The following is a 19,554-nucleotide window of genomic DNA, read 5'->3' on the forward strand; positions in this document are numbered from 1 at the left end:
ATAATAATAATATCTAGATTTAATTTGCTATCTTCTAAAAATTGTGCATCCTTAAGATGAAATATGTTGTTTATACTTTTCTATTGATTATAGTTTCTCTATTTCATTAGAACAGTTCTTCCTCAATTTAGTTAAATAGTTTTGTACTGGATTTATTTAGGAGTATAACATCATCGGAATAAAATAAAGAGCAGAGTTGAATATCAGGTTTAATGTCACCTTCCTTCATAATGTGATTACATTTTTCAAAATAAAATAATAAGACTTTTTCACTGCCAGATGAATATGTGCACATCTTTATGATGGAACACTATTAGTAATAATTACTCCACATCCTGAATTTAACAAGCACTTACAATCATTATTAGGACTCCTCTTTTTTCCCTCCAAATGCTCCTGAAAGTTTCTAGGATTTCCTACTCTTCTGTTCATGTCTTTAATAATCACCTATTCCTTTATGTCAGCTGGTTTATTTAACGACTCAAAAAATTCCATTTCATAACCAGCCGATGCCCCAGCCAGCATGAAATTCTGTCATACCATCAGTTTATACATTGTAGTTTAAGCCAATAAGAATACAATTTGGTCGGCTAAATCCCAAATTGCCAGCCCATCCTTGTTCATTCAGTATCCAGGTAGATACCTAACTGGGTGCACCACGAGAAGGTGAGGATTGGACATTAGGTCAGAAGCCCTGGTTTGCTCATTCGCATTCCGTTAAAGGGTATGTGGCAGTTTCCTCTCAGTTATACAGCGTTGACTCTTAAGCATCCCCCCGAAAATATTGGCAGATTAAAATAGTTGTTTTAATCCTTTCCCAATGTTGTTCATACACCATTAAATCTCCAACATAATGATCAGAATCCTTTCTTTCATAGAAAGAGAGAACGAAAGAATTCTTTAAAAGCTTGTAGCAATCTCACCAAAACAGAACTAATAGCTATGAGGTTATTTAAAGTTAATAATGATACTGTTATCATGATAGGCATAAAACAACCATAGATGGCTAAGTAGCAAAAAACAAGATGATGAAATTGAATATATAAAAATACAACCAACAGCCAACAAAAGGGACACAGAGAAAGCTGGGAAAAATTTGTATCATATCTAGAAAATTACATATACAAATAAGACCAAGTGCATGCAAAATACTAAAACACATGAATACAGATACAAAAGAAACTGAAAATATAAACTGTGAAATAGATGAAAAACAATTCTTGGATTATTGGAAGTTTATTTTTCACTTGGTTAGAGTATAATAAATTTAGTTTAATCCTTTATCCAAGTGTGAGCAAACAAAGTTTGTGCCTGAAAGTATCTTCAGGACTGGGGTAAGGTTGTACAATACCAGGGCACTCCTTATGTACAACACCACTGGTGTTGTACCACCTTACCCCAGTCCTGAAGATACTTTCAGGCGCAAACTTTGTTTGCTCACACTTGGATAAAGGATTAAACTAAATTTATTAAATTCTTGGATTACTTTACAGATCTTTGGACGGATAATACTGGCATCAAAAATAATTATACCAGAAACTTACAAAATAACTTAAATGATATGATCACAATGAAAGAATTAAAGGACAACCTAAATAAAATAAAAAATGGCAAATCAGCAGGAGAAGATGGGATAAACTACAAACTGTATAAATTTGCTGGAAAAAAATTTCATCAAAAATTACTAAAATTTTTAAATAAAATATATACAAATGGACAAATACCAATAGAATGGAATACAAACATAGTAATACCTATATTTAAAAAAAGGGATAAAACAAAACCTTCTAACTACAGAGATATTCGTTTATTGAATGCATGTTATAAAATATATAGCAGAATACGTAATGAAAAACTAAAAATATACAGTGAAAAAATATTATTAGAATGTCAAAATGGATTTAGAAAAGGACGCTCTACAATGGATGCAGTTTTCTGTTTAAAACTACTTATAGAAAAAAGAAGAGAATTTAATTTGGAACCTCATCTTTTGTTTATAGATTACGAAAAGGCATTATTTGACAAAGTAAAAAGATCATGCAATATTGAATATATATAAAGATAATGAAATAAAAATAAAAATAAATGAAAAATTGTCTGAAAAACAATCTATTAACCAAGGAGTAAGATAGGGATGCTCTCTGTCTCCAACATTTTTCAATATTTACATTAATGAAATATTAATACAGTGGAACACCTTAAACAATCAAGGTATAGAAATTTCCCAGAATCACAAAATAAATACGCTATTATTTGCAGTTGATGAGGTAATAATATCATATAAGGAAGACGATTTACAAAGAGCAATATATAATTTAAACATTATAGTAGAACAATTTGGAATGAAAATTTTCATAGATAAAACTAAAACAATAGCATTTTGTGGACAAACTCTGGTTAGAAGCAAAATAGTTATTAATAATAAAATAATAGAACAGATAAATACTTTCAGTTATCTTGGATGTGAAATATTATGAAGGAGTAATGAAGTAATTACTCCATACTTCATTTTTCTCCCATTTTCATGTCACCTTCATCATCTCGAAGTTCTTTTACAGTACTGTTTCCTCCATTTCTAAGCTTCTTCAACAATCTCCAGAATATTTTGTCACCTTCTTGATATTTATTTTCTATGTTCTTTCCAAAGTCCTCCTATGACATTTGTTTCCAGTTTTTTTTTTTTTAATGTTTAGCTTCCCTACATTTGTCTCTATATTCTCCAAGAGCACAAGCGGACTTATTTGCAAGGATCCTTCGATATGCTTTCATCTTTTCCTTCACTGCCTCTTTAACTTCCTGTGTGCACCATGGAGTTCTGATTTTTCTATCCTTGCAGACAACCTCACCACATGCCTCTCTGGCTGAATCAATCAGGGTTTTCTTCAAGGCTTGCGACTGAATCTCCAAGGTTTGGTTCATGTTCTCAAACTCTTTCATTTTTTCTTCAATAATCTTTGTGTATTTTAGTCTACACTTCACATCTGAGAGCTGCTCAACTTTTATTCACATTAAAACTTTCTTACATGTTATTCTTTTCAATATGAAATTCAATTTTATCCTGCTCAAGTGATATCAAGCTCAAATAGTGATCATTTCCAATTTTAAATCCAACAAGTATTTGCCATTATTATTAGCCTTGCTCTTTTCTCCAAATTTTCCCAAAATATTTTTGTATGTGTCTCACAATCATTTCCTACTCTGCTATTTAGATCCTCAACAAGGACCAACTTTTCCCTTTTTCATTGTGTCACTTCCTTTCTCTAAAGCCTCAAAAAATTCCTCCACTTCTACCTTAGTAGAATCTTCTGTGGGACCATAGGCACAAATAAGTTTCATTGTCCAGTTCCCCATTCTGATATTTGCCCACATCACTCTACTTGAGACTGCCTGCCATTCAAGAAGATTAGCCTAGTATTTAGTGTTGAATACTATGGCTGCTACTCCTTTTCCTTGATTGTCATTGCCTGAATATAACATTTTGTATTTATCGCTCAGAAAGATCTCACAGTTTTTGGCTTTTTTGTGTTTCAGTCACCCGTATTATGTTGATCTGGTACTTATCTAATTCCTCAGCTAGCGCCATTTCTTTGCCATTCAGGCTTCTTATGTTGATAGTACCGATCTTTAACTCTGGTGATGTTAAGTTGGGGTGTGTTTTCAGATTTGTTCCAGTAGCTGACTTTTTTTTGCTGTTTACTCTGGTTCCCTGGCAAAAACAACAGGGGCCTTGTTTAACCAGGTGATGCCCCAGCCAGCAAAATTTTGTCATGTTGTACCATCATTTTGTATTTTGGTTTAAGCCAATAAGAATACAATTTGGTCGACTAAATCCCAAACTACCAGCTCATACTCGTCCGTTCAGTATCCAGGTAGATACCCAACAGGGTCCGTAATTAGTGTTATGATGATGAAGATGATAGATGATGTAAATTTGGATCTAAGATTGTTTTTGATTCTGGAGTCTGACATGTTAGCCTGAGCACATTTAAATGCTATTAAGTTTGATGTGGTGAGGTGTTTATGAAATATACCCCATGAGCTATCTTGATCTTTTTTGGCTGCCTGGTACTCTGGGTTCAACTAAGGCGCTTAGAGATAGTGGAAATAAATATGGTTTTTGGAATTGAGACTGTTGATGCTTAGACAATACAATCTGTTACATACTTTACTGCTTCAATGTGTTAGGTGTTTGACTGACTCTAGCAGTATTAAATTTTGTAAGATGGGAAAAAGTATTCCAGTCAGCCTGGTCCATTTTCCAGATGGGTATCCATGTAGGAGAACATGATCCTGTGAAGACATTATGCAAAAAACATGAAAATGATCACTTCTGTACATGTACTCTTTGACATCCCATGTGAGCAGTGGGAAAATGGCAAGGGAGAAGATTGTAAGATCTAATGTAGAATATGAGCGAGTAGGCATATGGAAGAAAGTATTGAATCTATTATTCAAAATGAGAGAGGTCATTATTGTTAAGGATTTGTTCAATGCTATGACCTCATCCATTTGTGTTATCACTACCCAACAGAGTTTTGTGCCCATTAAAGCCACCCATAAGAAGTATGAGCTCAGGAAGTTGCAAGGTAAGGTTATCAAAATGGATTTCATGTAACTCAGCTGGTGGTAAATAAATCGAACCTACTGTTATACAAAATCCTACAGAGAGAAAAGGATTCATTCAATGATAGGACCTAGTCCATTTGTGTTGGCACTACTCCATAGAGTGGGCTCAGGCAGTTACAAGATTAAGGTTATCAAGACTGATTTCATTTAACTCAGCTGCTAGTAAATAATTTGAAGATACTGTAATAAGAAATCCTACAGATAGGTGAATCACTACTGTTTCCAGAGTAGTATTAAGTTCAATTGATGAGGCCAGGGATTATAGTAGAGAAAGAGAATTTAAGTTTAGAGGACATATTGCAAATGTGACCAAAACAGCATATCAGATCCAGTCAAAGAACACGCTAATAAGTAGGAATAAAGAGGTTATTATTCCCCATTATAAGGCCACATCTGGATTACTGTAGGCAGATCTTGTCCCTGGATTCTGTGGAGATGGAGTGGTGAGAAGGGAGAGAATAAGAGATCACCCCTGGAAATTGTATAAGAGTGTGATTAGCAAGGGTGTTAGGACTATATTTTTTTGTGTGGAGGGTGGTTGTGAGTGCCTTCATCAGTGAATGAGTTCAAGAAGATGTATGATAGGTATTGTGTGTGTGCAATGGTTAGAGTGGATCTCCCACGATCTGTACTCCACAGAGTAATAATAATACTAATACTGTATATAAACAACAGGTACGTTGACCTAAACTGAAAGAGTACTTGGCCTCCCTAGAAGAGCATACATAATAATAACAATAATAAAATCAAATATTAAACCAAACAATTTATGTATAAAGCAATTTCAAATCACTTGATGAAATATGATTTGGAAGTAAATGAATTATTATTTAATAAGAGATAAATATCTTCAGCTGAAGGTATTTCAAGAAATCAGCTGAACTGAGTTTTGAATATAATTATATCATTAGACAAATATATTACATACCTCTCTTACTTCAACCTGAACTGTTCCTTTTCTTTTACTTCCCTCAATATAAAATTTTAATCTCATATGATTAACACCATCCTTGATATACTTGATATGACTAAAGAAAATAAAACATTAATAAAATTCCTATTTTGTTTTTAGAAACGAGTAAAGTATAATTTAACAGATAGATGAATAGCATGCACGTCTGCGCGTGTGTGCGCACACACACACACTAACATTCTCTCAATGAAGACACTACACGAAATATCAGAAATCTTTCATGAAGTATTAATCTAACATATACAATACAACATGTGCACTATGTCCAGAATAACTTCGGCATTACATTTTCATTTATTTTTCCCATTTTCTTAGTGAAGGAATCTTATCTTTCATTCCAGTTTAATGATGAGATAAACGATATTCCATCTCTCTGGACTACTGGTAAAGCAACACTTATATTATTTTGAGTTCACCAGCAACATAATCTGCTGAGTTGGTCTTGTATTAACAAACTGGGAATGGCAACTATAAAAATATCAAAGAATACTAATTTGGTAGCATGCAAAATTTATAGTATGTGACATATAGTTTGTAGAAATCAAATATGCAAGGTGGTGAATGACCATCCTAATTATTGAAGGACTGAGTGATTTTTTTTTTTTTTTGCAAATACTACCCACAAAAGATTAAAAACTTATCATATATTAGTATCATGGTTACAAATGTATGATAAAACTTTAGTACCATTCATGAAATACTACATTCTTCTTCTCTTCTGCTCATGGTGGGTTGATTTCTTCAAAGACAAATTTTTGCCATTTCTTTCTGTCTGCTGTCTTTTTATGAAGTTCTATTATGGAGTTTAAGTGGGTGCTTTCTTTAATGTTGTCAATCGATTTCTTTCTTGGTCTTCCTCTGCTGGGCTGCTCTTCAATTCTATCATTTAATAGTATGTTTGGTAGTCTTTCTGGGTTCATTCAATAGAAATATGTCCAAACCAGCTTAGTTGGCTCTTTTTCTAGTGCTGTAATTATTGTGTCATTAAAGTTAAGTTCTTCTCTGACTTTTTCATTTGTTTTTCTTTCTGTTCAGTTTGTTCTAATGATTTTTCTTAGACATTTCATTTCAAAAGCATTGAGCTTATCCATTTCTTTTTTCCTTAAGATCCAGCATTCTGAGCTATAGAGTATTGTGGAAATTATCATTGTTTTATATATCTTTAATTTGAGTTCTTTGCTTAATCTTTTATTGTTCCATATTTTTTGTAGTCTTCCCATTGTTATCCATCAATTATTGATTCTGTGTTTGTTGGTTTCGAAATAGTCTAGATCTTCAGTGATTATTGATCCTAAGTAATTGAATTGCTTTACTTGCTCTATATTATTGTTTCCTATTTTTATTTGGATTGCTTCCCTTTTTCTTCCTATTATATTAGTTTTGTTTTACTAAAATTGATTTTCACATCATATTTGTTACTTGTTTGATGCAGCTTGATCAGGATATTTTCTAATTTTTCTTGGCTGTCTGTAGTTTAAATGTGTTATATTTCTTCCATTTATAGTTATGCCTTCATACATCTGTAGTCCTTCGTCTACTACTTCATTTAGGTACAGGTTGAATACATATGATGACAATGGGCAGCCTTGTATAACTCCTTTTTCAATTGCTATTTGATCATTTCTATGTTTTTGTAATTCACTATTGCTTGTGTTTCTGAATAGTAATTCTTGATACAATTTAATATGTATTTGTCGAACCTCTTTGTTTTCTAGAATTTCAATGTGTTTGATTCTGTTTATTGAGTCAAAAGCTCGTTTGAAGTCGATAAAACAGCAGTAGAGTTTTTTTTTATTTTTGTCTCTCATAAGATCTGCTAATCTGTTTAATGTGAAAATTGCATCTATTGTGCTTCTGATATTTCTAAATCCCATTTGCTCTTCTTCCATCTGTTCTTCATAGGAATGTTTAACTCTGTTTTGAAGAATCCTAATGAATATTTTATAGCAATGGCTTAGAAGAGTGATAGGTCTATAGTTAGTGCAGGATCTGACATCTCCTTTTTTTGTGAATGGGTATGACCTGGCCTGTTTTCCATTCAGTTGGTAAATTTCCTTTCTTTAGTATTTTGTTAAACAGTTCCCTTAGGTAATTTATTATGCTTTCTCCCCCTTTTTCTAGAAGTTCTTTTTGAATGTTGTCTATGCCTGGTGCTTTATTATTTTTCGTTTGTTTGATTGCTCTATGTATTTCTTCATTTAGTATGTCTTTTGTGTCAGAAGTTTCTTCTAGGTTGAATGCGTCTTGAATCTATGTTTTCTTCAGCTGCAAATATTCTTTAAAATGATTAGTCCATATTTCTTTTATTGTTTCACAGCTACTTGTTGTGGTTCCATCTTTTTGCAATATTGAAACAACTGGGTTGAGTGCGTATGTTCTAGTTATCTATAATTATTTCATAAATGGTCTTGGAGTCATGTTTTTTGTATGCTTCTTCACATATTCCTGATTTTTCTTCTAAATATGTGATTTTTGCTAATCTGCATTTTTTGTCTATTTCTTTTTTCAAATTTTTGTATAATATTCTATTTTCTTCTTTATCTTCATTTGAGAGGTTAGTTTTAGATATTTTTTTTTTCTCCCATAAGTCCAAAATCTCTGGTGTAAGCCAATCGTTGTTTACTCTTGTCTAGTAGCTCAGGTGATTTTGTTGCCGTTTCTTTAATCATTTCTTTACCTTTTTTTCCAAGACTCTGAGACTGTATCTAAAGCAAGATTATTTAATTTTTCTTTTAATGTTCTCTGATAGTTAGATCTCGTCAAGCTATCACTGAGTTTTGAGATGTCTGTCTTCTTTTGTTTTGGGTGGTTTATTCTGTTTCTTTTGAAACTGATTTTTAGTTTGGCTGATATAGTTCATGGTCTGTATCCATGTCAATCTTTTTTAATGTTTTGACATTTTGGAAGGAATGTTTCCACTTCTTATTAACAATTATATAGTCTATACAGTTTTTGATTTCATTGTTTGGTGATGTCCAGGTGGATTTGTGTTGTGGCCTGTGGTAGAATAAGGTATTTGTGATTAACAATTGATTTATTTTGCAAAAATTAATCAAGTCCTCTCCTCTCTCATTCATCTCCCCATAACCGAATTTTTCCATTACTTCTGCTTTATCTTCAGAGTACTGACCAATCCCAATCTTTGCATTAAAATCTCCCATAATAATCAGGATGTCTCTTTAGTTGTTCGCCTGATTTCTTCTTGCAGCTGCTCAAGAAATTGGCTATATTCCTCCTCTTCGTGTGATTGGTCTGGGTCATAAACTTCTATTTTTATATATATTCCTTTTTCTTTTTCTTTGAATCTTACTGAGATGATTCCAGAGGAAATTGGTCTTACATCAACTATTGAGTTTAGAAGCTTTTTTTAATGATTAGTGCTACACCTGTTCTGTGATGAAATACTACATTAGACACCATTTATGGCATTTTTCTCCCCAAGCTGGTTCAGTGCTTCATAGAGTAGTAGTAACACACTGGGCAATGAAATCATTTTACCACATAAAGGTGTTAAAACACATCCATATATCTGAACCCACAACATGTGCACTACAGAAAATAAACAGTATCCACTTGAGCAAATTCCTTAATATGCCTACAGTACTAAAATATGCTATAGTTTTCAAACCATGTTGTGAGTAGGATTAACAGAATTGTAATAATTATAATAAGCTTTCACACATAAGTGAAAACTTATTATTACTGCATATAGATTTTTGCATTTACTCTCCAAAAAAGTGTTAAAAGCTTATCATACATTAATATCATCAGTAAAAACGTATGATAAGTCTTAAATGCCGTACAGTATGGTCATCTAGAGGAAGCAGTATTAAATTGTATACCTAGGGCAAGGAGTTCGATGGATGAGTAATATTAAGCACAAGCTGCAGAAGAAGAAAATGCTGTGGAGAGTATATAAAGAGAAAGGTGACCAGAAAACTCAGAGTACAAGGCTAAGGCAAGAAAGGTGATCAGCATGGCAAGGAAGGCAAAATCAAATTATGAGAAGAAACTAGCCCAAAGGAAATCCCAAAGAGTTCTTTTGTTATGTAGCAAGTAAGTGGAAGAATAACTATGGAAGATTAACCTGAATGAGTGATGATGGTCATGAGGAGACAGAAGCAGATAAAATAGTTGATAAAAGTTTTACTGAGTGATATTACCTTTAACCTATGTGACAAATACTAATGTGGGAACAGAGATGGATGAATTAGAGGCTCTCAGGATATTGCAGAATCTCAATGTAAATACAGCTGTGGGATTAGATTTGATATCAGCTAGGGTTTTGCAAGAATGTGCAAGGGAACTGGCAATGCCTTTGGCTAGGCTCTTTAAGTCTTAGATCTGGTAGAATTCCGAGGGAGTGGAAAGAGGGCAAAAAATAATTCCCTTGCATAAGGGAGGTTCTAAAAACTGCAGAAGCAAATTACAGATCAATCAGTATCTCAGGCATGATGGTAAAAGTACTAGAAAAATTGGTCAAAAAGAGAATTTAAGAATGAGTGGATACAAATGATACTGTATGAGGACAACATGGCTTTGTGGAGGGCAAGTCATTCCTTAGGAATTTACTAATTTTTTTATATTAGATTATGTAGCAGCTGAGTTGGATAAAGGAAATAGCTAAACGATGATTTGGCTGGATTTTGCAAAGGCATTTGACAGAATACCACATGCAACTGTGTTATGCAAATTAGAACAAATGGGGATGAATATGACACCAGCTAAGTGAATAAGACAGTGGCTGCTAAACAGATATCAAAAAAAGGTATACAGAGGGATAGAATCGAGGTGAAAACAGGTGACTAGTGGTATGTTGCTAGGTTAAGTGCCACTGATGTTTAATTTGTACATAAATGATATAGGAAATAACTTGAAAAGGAAATATTCAGTTGTTTGCTGATGATGCAAAATTAGGGTAATAGTTAATCAAGGCAATATGGAGAGCTTGATTTAAATAGGCTGTCAGCATATGCAAAAGAAAATGGTATCAGTTTAATGTCGAGAAATGCAAAGTTATGCATTTTGGGATAAACAGATTATGAGCTGTGTATCATATTGATGGCACTGTACTCCAGGAGATAGATGAAGCTAGAGATTTAGGGGTAATGGTGGTAGACAGAGTTAAAGTTTAGAAGACATATTGCTAAGGTTGCTCATAAGATTATTTGGCTACTGAAGAATACATTAATAAGCAGAGATAAGAAAGTGGCTATTCCTCTTTATAAGGCCTTGATATGTCCACATCTGGATTACTGTGCTCATGTCTGGTCCTGACCAAGATGGGGAGTGGCCTGTAGAATGTTCTCTATGAGGATAGACTGAAAGTTTGTGGATTGCAAAAGTTGATTGATAGGAGAAAAAGAGGGGATATGATTGAAACATTTAAGTTGCTTAAAGGGTTTTATAGGAGATGCAGGGGAAATGTTTCAGCACTTGGCTAGAGGGACCAGAACAAGGGATCATTCCTGGAAGTTGAATAAAGGCGTGGTTAGTAAGGGTGTGAAGACTAGATTTTTTGCTTGGAGAATTGTGAATGAGTTACCAAAATCAGTTGCGAGCGCTTTGTCTGTTAATGGGTTCAAGAAGAGCTATGATAGATTGTGTAAATGGATTGGGTCTCCTGCGATGAGTCTGGACTCCATGGAGGTGCCCGTATAATAATAATAATAAATGCACTAGAAACCAGCCATGGAACTTTATCAAGTTAGTTTAGGCTTTCAGTAAGCAGGAACAGAGGTGTAATGGTTATAACCATTACAGCTTTGCTCCATATCAATGAATACAATGGCGAAGCTTAATAGAATGACAGAGACATAATACTATAATATCTGCTGCTAGCACACTTAACTTTGATTTGATTTGACTTAATGCTACAGGATGCATGAAAGATGGTTATTGCAATCGGGCTGTGGCAAAAAATAGGATATATTTGATTTCAAATTTAATTTATAAGATGGTTTTAACTGAATATGCAGCTTATTTTGAGTTAATGTATGTTATAATAAATTTAGTTTAATCCTTTATCCAAGTGTGAGCAAACAAAGTTTGCGCGTGAAAGTATCTTCAGGACTAGGGCAAGGTGATACAACACCAGGGGAACTCGTTGCAAAGGTGTAGCAAGCTACCAACACTTCTGTCTCAGTATCTCCTTTAATGCAAAACACATCTCCTTGCAGATATGTTTCATGTTATGCATTAAGGGAAGGGCCACTACCCAGACTAGTTTCGACCTTTATTGAGGTCTCTTCAGTGGGAGCCAGGCCCAAGCTGAGATACTAGGCAGAAGCATTAGTAGGTCATCTCTACCTATAGGAGTTGCCAAATGGTGTGCCACCCTTTTTTAATAAATTACTCTGGATTTAGAGAAAGATGTTGAAAGTTTATTTTTCACTTGGTTAGAGTATAATAAATTTAGTTTAATCCTTTATCCAAGTGTGAGCAAACAAAGTTTGCGCGTGAAAGTATCTTCAGGACTAGGGCAAGGTGATACAACACCAGGGCAACTCGTTGCAAAGGTGTAGCAAGCTACCAACACTCCTGTCTCAGTATCTCCTTTAATGCAAAACACATCTCCTTGCGGATATGTTTCATGTTATGCATTAAGGGAAGGGCCACTACCCAGACTAGTTTCGACCTTTATTGAGGTCTCTTCAGTGGGAGCCAGGCCCAAGCTGAGATACTAGGCAGAAGCATTCGTAGGTCATATCTATAGGAGTTGCCAAATGGTGTGCCACCCTTTTTTAATAAATTACTCTGGATTTAGAGAAAGATTTTGAAAGTTTATTTTTCACTTGGTTAGAGTATAATAAATTTAGTTTAATCCTTTATCCAAGTGTGAGCAAACAAAGTTTGCGCCTGAAAGTATCTTCAGGACTAGGGCAAGGTGATACAACACCAGGGCAACTCGTTGCAAAGGTGTAGCAAGCTACCAACACTCCTGTCTCAGTATCTCCTTTAATGCAAAACACATCTCCTTGCGGATATGTCACACTTGGATAAAGGATTAAACTAAATTTATTATACTCTAACCAAGTGAAAAATAAACTTTCAACATCTTTCTCTAAATCCAGAGTAATTTATTAAAAAAGGGTGGCACACCATTTGGCAACTCCTATAGGTAGAGATGACCTACGAATGCTTCTGCCTAGTATCTCAGCTTGGGCCTGGCTCCCACTGAAGAGACCTCAATAAAGGTTGAAACTAGTCTGGGTAGTGGCCCTTCCCTTAATGCATAACATGAAACATATCCGCAAGGAGATGTGTTTTGCATTAAAGGAGATAGTGAGACAAGAGTGTTGGTAGCTTGCTACACCTTTGTAACGAGTTGCCCTGGTGTTGTATCACCTTGCCCTAGTCCTGAAGATACTTTCAGGTGCAAACTTTGTTTGCTCACACTTGGATAAAGGATTAAACTAAATTTATTATATACTCTAACCAAGTGAAAAATAAACTTTCAACATCTTTCTCTAAATCCAGAGTAATTTATTAAAAAAGGGTGGCACACCATTTGGCAACGCCTATAGGTAGAGATGACCTACGAATGCTTCTGCCTAGTATCTCAGCTTGGGCCTGGCTCCCACTGAAGAGACCTTATTCGCCAAGACGTGAAAGACAGCTCCAGTTCGAAGAAGAAAGAACCTGTGCCTACCAGTAGAAAAGAGGATCCATTTCCCGCGGCCCGAAGAGAGAGCTCCATGCTCACTTTCTACAGAAGTACCTCGGCGTTGGTAAGACCTTTTTTCTTATTATTGGCTCTTTTACCCATTCCTTCTGGTATCTCTTTGCTTGTTGTGAGGGACACCGGGCGTTCCCCGACTTCGCCCTCCTTTACCCCCCCCCCTTCTACAGCCAGTAGTTAGGTCTTCCCCCAACAATGCCGTTATTCTTACCCAGAACTAGAACGCTTGGCATCGAAGTCAAGCGGCTCCCAGATGAGCAGACGTTAGTGAAAGCTCTGATTGATACAGTAGGGGCAGAAAACATATACGGTTTCACACCGTACTCAAAAGAAAGATTCCAAATTGTAGTTAAAAATGACCAAACAAGGGGCAAATTATTAGAAGGTTTTCCCTGTGCGGGACAAACAATTAAACCTTATTTAATAGGGAGTTTACGAAAAACGTTAAGAATAACTAGATTTCCCTTGGAATACCTGGAGAATGAAGACAACGTCAAGAAATTTTTTAGCCAATGGGGCGATATTATTAATATCAAAGCATTTGAACATCCAGATTACAAAGGCTGGAAAACAGGCGACGTTGAAGTACAGATGGATATGAAAAAGGAAGTTCCCAACTTCATTTTAGTGGGCCAAACAAGAGTCATGGTTAACTACCGGGGGGTTAAAAGATTGTGTTTCCGATGTAACTCTGAGGGTCACCTAGGGGCAGAATGCCCAAAACTAAAGTGCAAAAATTGCAAATCAACAGAGCACAAAATAGTAAACTGCACAGAAGCTTGTCTTAAATGTGGGGACTTGACCCATAAAGTGAACATGTGCTCGCACAGAACAACCTCAGAAGTAGCCGGAGGGACCATAATACCGATCAGGGCTATACCCCTCGGTACACCTGAGGTATCATCAGGGAGCGATTTTCCAGAGCTCCGGCAACAGACCGAAAAAGAAACACTACCAGAAAACACAACCTCCATGAAACCCGTAATGGGTAAGACACCTAGGGCAACCCGCCACATCAAGGAAATAACAGCCAACTTCGAAACCCGCAGCAAAGAGGAAGAAGTTGTAACAACCAGCGCCCCAATAAAGCGCACAAGAGAGGCAGAAACAGAAGAGGCAAAAAAGGCTAAACAAAGCAGCCTACTCTCGTCAGAAGATGAAATGGACAACATCCAAACTACAAGTCAACGCGAAGGCACCCAGCCCCTTGAGGAGGCGGTAACAAAGACAGGAAACCTATCCCCAGTAGCGGACCAACCTGCAGAACCCCATTCACATATCTGCAGCACGGACATTTATAGCATCACAGAAATGGAATTTCAAAACGACCTCGTTATGGATATTCCAAACAGCTCCGATAGTGAATCACAGGTGGAACATGTAGAGCAACAAACAGACAACACCCCCCCTTCCTCCAAATACCAACATGGATTTTAAAATTGCCACTTTAAACACCAACGGTTTACGCAACCCCTTTGCACAAAGCACTGTCTGGAAGCTAATGTTAAGGTACAAAATTAATATCCTCCTGATTCAAGAAACCCATTTTTATAAGCATTGGGACGTGGAGAACTTCTCGAGAAGCTACCCAGTCACTAGCTATTGGTGCTTTGGGGATGCTCACTCGCGAGGGGTGGGGATACTAATTCGCCCCCCAATCGCGGGGGGGTTCTTCAACGTCCAGAAGGACGCCATGGGACGTCTAATAACGGTAGACTGGAAGTACGGTGGCCGTACCATCCGGCTTGTTGCAGTATACGCCCCGAACAGCCCATACCACAGAAGCGGTTTCTTCTCTGCCCTTGAAAACTACCTCTTGGGAGCAGAACACCTAATAGTAGCCGGGGACTGGAATTGTGTGGAAGACACACGTTTGGACAAAGTAGGCGGGAACGCAAACTCCGGAACCGGCGGAACCGCCGCTCTAAAAAGATGCTGTGTAAATTTTGATCTAGTCGATGTCTGGAGGAGGAATAACCCATCGAAGGTAGAAAAAACGTGGTGCCGTGGCCAGATATCGACGAGACTAGATAGGGTGTACGTGTCCCAAAACTTGGAACAGTATGTTCAAAGGATACATCACACCACAGCACACAACATGTCAACAGACCACAAATTGGTCATTTTAAAAATTACACTCCCAGAAGTTATGGAAACAGCCAGAGGTCCTTGGAGGCTTCCTCCTACCTTTCCCAGTCTTTTTAGCGACCAGCTACAGAAACTCTGTGATGAATGGACAAACATCAACTGGGACTGGGAAAACTGGCTGCACTTTAAGTGGCAGGCTAAGGAACTGTTTCAAAAATGTGGGCGCGAAAGGGTCTACCAACAACGTAAACGGCTGAGGGATCTCTACAGGGAACTCGGCTGGTACCGGTCAAGTGAACGGAGCGGAGTTCCCTGCGGACATCTTATCAGACAGGTAGAAATAGAGCTGCAGCAAGAGCGGCAGAGTAGAGTCGATGACCTCGACTTTCGCAAGAGACTCTATCTCAGAAATTTGGAAACACCCTCCGCCGCATTCTACAATCAACAACGGGTGGCAGCAAACGATGAAAGAACGATTTACCAGATCAAGGAGAAAGGCCAGATTCTAAATTCAACCCATGAAATACTCCGTCACTTTCACCAGCAGTATCTCGGCATCTTCGCTGACCAGCAGGGCATGAATGACTTCAGTGAGTGGGACGTCAAACGTTTTCCCGAGCATCTTAGCGCCCTACATGACAGGCCGATAACTGTAGCTGAAATAAAAGCCACATGCAAAACGATGAAGACAAAAAAGACCCCAGGGCCAGACGGACTGGGGATAGAATTCTATAGATCTATCGGGGACCTTGTACTGCCAGCACTAGTAAAGATCTTTAACGAATTCCTCACTTCGGGAAACATCCCCGAGGAATTCGCTAAGAGCTATACAATCTTTATCCCCCCAAAAAAAAAGATCGGACCTTGTCAAATAACTGGCGTCCCATCTCCTTAACTAACCTAGACTATAAACTTTTCGCAAAAATTATCTGTACACGCATTAAGGGCGGAATAGAAAACATAATAACAAGTTCACAGGTCTATGGAATCCCAGGTAGATCTATGGAATTTAATCTCTTCCTGCTAAGAGACCTAATCAGACTGGCCAAGGAAAAAAAATACCCCCTGGCACTTCTCTCCACCGACCTGGAAAAAGCGTTCGACAGCGTCAGCCACACATACTTACAGGACACCCTAAAAAAAGTAGGCATAGGCCCAAGACTTCGGCGTGCAATTAAACATATGTACGCGGAGGCCTCGACACAATTGTCTATTAATGGGTTTCTGACAGAACCAATCCGTATAAAGAGAGGGGTTAGGCAAGGCTGCCCACTAAGTCCCCTTCTCTTTTCCCTAGCATTAGAACCCCTCATCAAAAGAATAGAGAACACCCCTGCAATTAATGGCATTCCACTGCCCCAAGTCTCCAAACAGTGCAAAATAGTAGCATATGCAGATGATGTAGTGGCCACACTCAGAGACTCTGAGTCTATCTGCATCTATCTTGACATACTGCAAAACTTCAGCATAGTCAGTGGTCTCCGAGTTAATGCCCAAAAAACCAAAATCAAAAATTTTGGAAATTTCCATAACACCGGACTTCCCTACGGTTTAGCGCTGCATACGCAGCCGCTAACAATACTAGGAGTTCCCTTTTCTGAGTCGCTAGCTTTACCAGTTAAAAAATTACAGGAAATAAGTACGGAAAAGATAAGTCTATTCAAACCGACCTTTTTCTCCTTTTATGGCAGAGCCACAGTGATAAAAACAATCATTACCCCAATGCTGATGCACACAGTCAATATCACAGGCATCACACTGCTACAAGAAAACCAATTAGCCAAAAAACTCATAGATTTCTTCTGGAATGAAAAAAAACATGAGGTTAAAAAACAATACCTGCAACTAAAACATGAAGAAGGGGGGTACGCTCTGCCTGATCTCAAAAGCTTGCTTTATGCAAATACATTCAAAACCGTACGGAAGGCCTTAAACTCAAACCATATTTCAGGCCTCCTAATTAGATATTTTATAGGACTTTTCCTCCCCCTCTTTGGAACCACGGACTATGCTGGACCCCGTGCAAGGGTTGTGCCCAAGTGGTACCGCACACTAGTAAAATCACTCGCAGTACTTAGAGACAAAGGAACAGAAATCCTCACACACAAACCGAAAGCAGTATACTGGGATTTCTTCCAACTCTCCAGGCGTGATACACCAAACCTCGGGACAAACAATGAAATTCTCTTTAAAAACATCAAGAATAGCTGGGGACAGCCTTTTCATCGGGATCTGGCCTGGCGAATAGCTTATGGGCAGCTCCCGGTGAAACAGGTTAAATCTAGGTACGTACCCAGTCCATGCGATCCCTTTTGTGATGTCTGTCGGGGCGTGGAAACGGTGGAGCATTTCTTTTATTTTTGCCCACCAGCCCAACGCGTCTGGCAAAGACTGAGCACAGCACTGGGAATCCTGATGCTATCACTAGAAGAGGTCATATACCTGCAATTCCTGCCACCAGTCAACAAGACCCAAAAATTCGCCATTTTTTTAATTAACGTCTTAAAGTATCACATCTGGAAGGTACGGAAAAAATCCCAGGTACGGGACGCAAATTTAATGTACGCAGGAATAACGAAAGGTTTCTTTTTTTACCTTCCTAAATTTCTTGCGCAAGAGAGACATCTACTAGGCGACTTTAAATTTGTGAACAAATACTGCAAACCACCGAAAATATGCTTTCTTATACAGGGACAAATCAAGCCCTGTATATTTCTTTAGTATCTCCAAAACTCCACCTAACTCTCCCTAGGAAAAGTAACGACCACTCTGTTCTTCCTCGCCACAAAGCTTTCGCTGGCACGGTTTCCTTTACTCCAAATAAGGGGGGTAGATCTGAGAACCCGGGCTGCGAAGGCTTACTGCGAGGCGGTGCTGCTCCTTGTGAGCGGCATCTCCCGGGCCAGTCTTCTACCCCATTCTAAGTCCCAGTGGTACCAGGTCTGTAAGTTCCTTATTTTGTTCCCTTTCAGCTCAACTGACCGGACTTTAATTTTTATGTAATTTATATTAAAAAAAAAAAAAAAAAAAAAATGTTCTAACTGAAAATATTGTTTTCAAAAAAGGTCAATGGATCTCCTTCATAGATAACTTACGAAATTATTAAGGATAAATTTATAAGTGAACTTTAGTCAAAATTTTTATGGTTAAATTTTCGTTTTTTTTAACAGATAAATTGAGAATATGTGTCACAGACCAATTAGCCATATAAGGCTAAACAGGTTGACTGAGGCCTCTTTTACCTCCTACTATCCTACTCTATCTTTCATTATTCTCCTCTCTTACTGTTTGCTGACCCTCAGCATGCTTTATTCTCCAAAGGCCGATGATGAGAGACATGAACTCCCATTCGACCTCAATAAAGGTCGAAACTAGTCTGGGTAGTGGCCCTTCCCTTAATGCATAACATGAAACATATCCGCAAGGAGATGTGTTTTGCATTAAAGGAGATACTGAGACAGGAGTGTTGGTAGCTTGCTACACCTTTGTAACGAGTTGCCCTGGTGTTGTATCACCTTGCCCTAGTCCTGAAGATACTTTCAGGCGCAAACTTTGTTTGCTCACACTTGGATAAAGGATTAAACTAAATTTATTATACTGTAACCAAGTGAAAAATAAACTTTCAAATGTATGTTATGTTAGTATAGTACAGTTAACGGCACAAAAATAGGACAATGGCAGGCAAGACAATATTGTTTCAGGAAATTAAATATGAGAGACTGTGAGATGCAGTGTGTGTGTGTGTGTGTGTGTGTGTGTGTGTGTGTGCGCGCGTGCAATGTATTCATTATTGAAGGGAAGAGGTTTTGCAGTTGGAAAGGCTGAATAACGAAGGTATATAATGAGCTTTGATGCCTCTGTAGCTCATTCAGATTTGACAAAGCCCTTTGGTTGGAAAGATGTGGGTTCAAATATTGTATATGACATGAAGAATATTTATCAAATCTTTTCAACTGAAGCCAAGTTTAGCCAGTCTCATACAGAAGTGGCAAGATTTTTCTCTACTGGTTTTTCATCCTGCAATCAGACAAACCGGCAAGGAGAACACATGCAATTTATGCACAAGAATATACATTAAGGCATAAGCATGACCACCTTATCCTAAAATTATTATTACAAAAGCCAATCTGAGGACGCTGTGGACCTTAAGGACATGTAAGTACTAAGGTTGTGAATTATTAAGTAA

At 37.4% G+C, this 19,554-nt stretch overlaps 1 protein-coding gene across 3 annotated transcripts in view; it reads right to left on the reverse strand.

Annotated features, from left to right (window-relative positions):
- LOC150103237 (mitochondrial import inner membrane translocase subunit Tim21) overlaps window positions 1-19,554 on the reverse strand; it is a 102,634-nt gene that overhangs the window by 10,182 nt on the left and 72,898 nt on the right. For all 3 annotated transcript variants that reach the window (XM_090397887.1, XM_090397888.1, XM_090397886.1), the window contains exon 5: window positions 5,555-5,654. In XM_090397887.1, coding sequence (XP_090254013.1) covers window positions 5,555-5,654 — 100 coding nt within the window. The remainder of the gene's footprint in view (window positions 1-5,554; window positions 5,655-19,554) is intronic.

The sequence above is a fragment of the Typopeltis vanoorti genome, chromosome 9 (assembly GCF_054136105.1).
Source record: "Typopeltis vanoorti isolate ZY-2024b chromosome 9, IOZ_Tvanoo_1.0, whole genome shotgun sequence".
NCBI classification, from domain to species: Eukaryota; Metazoa; Arthropoda; class Arachnida; order Uropygi; family Thelyphonidae; genus Typopeltis; species Typopeltis vanoorti.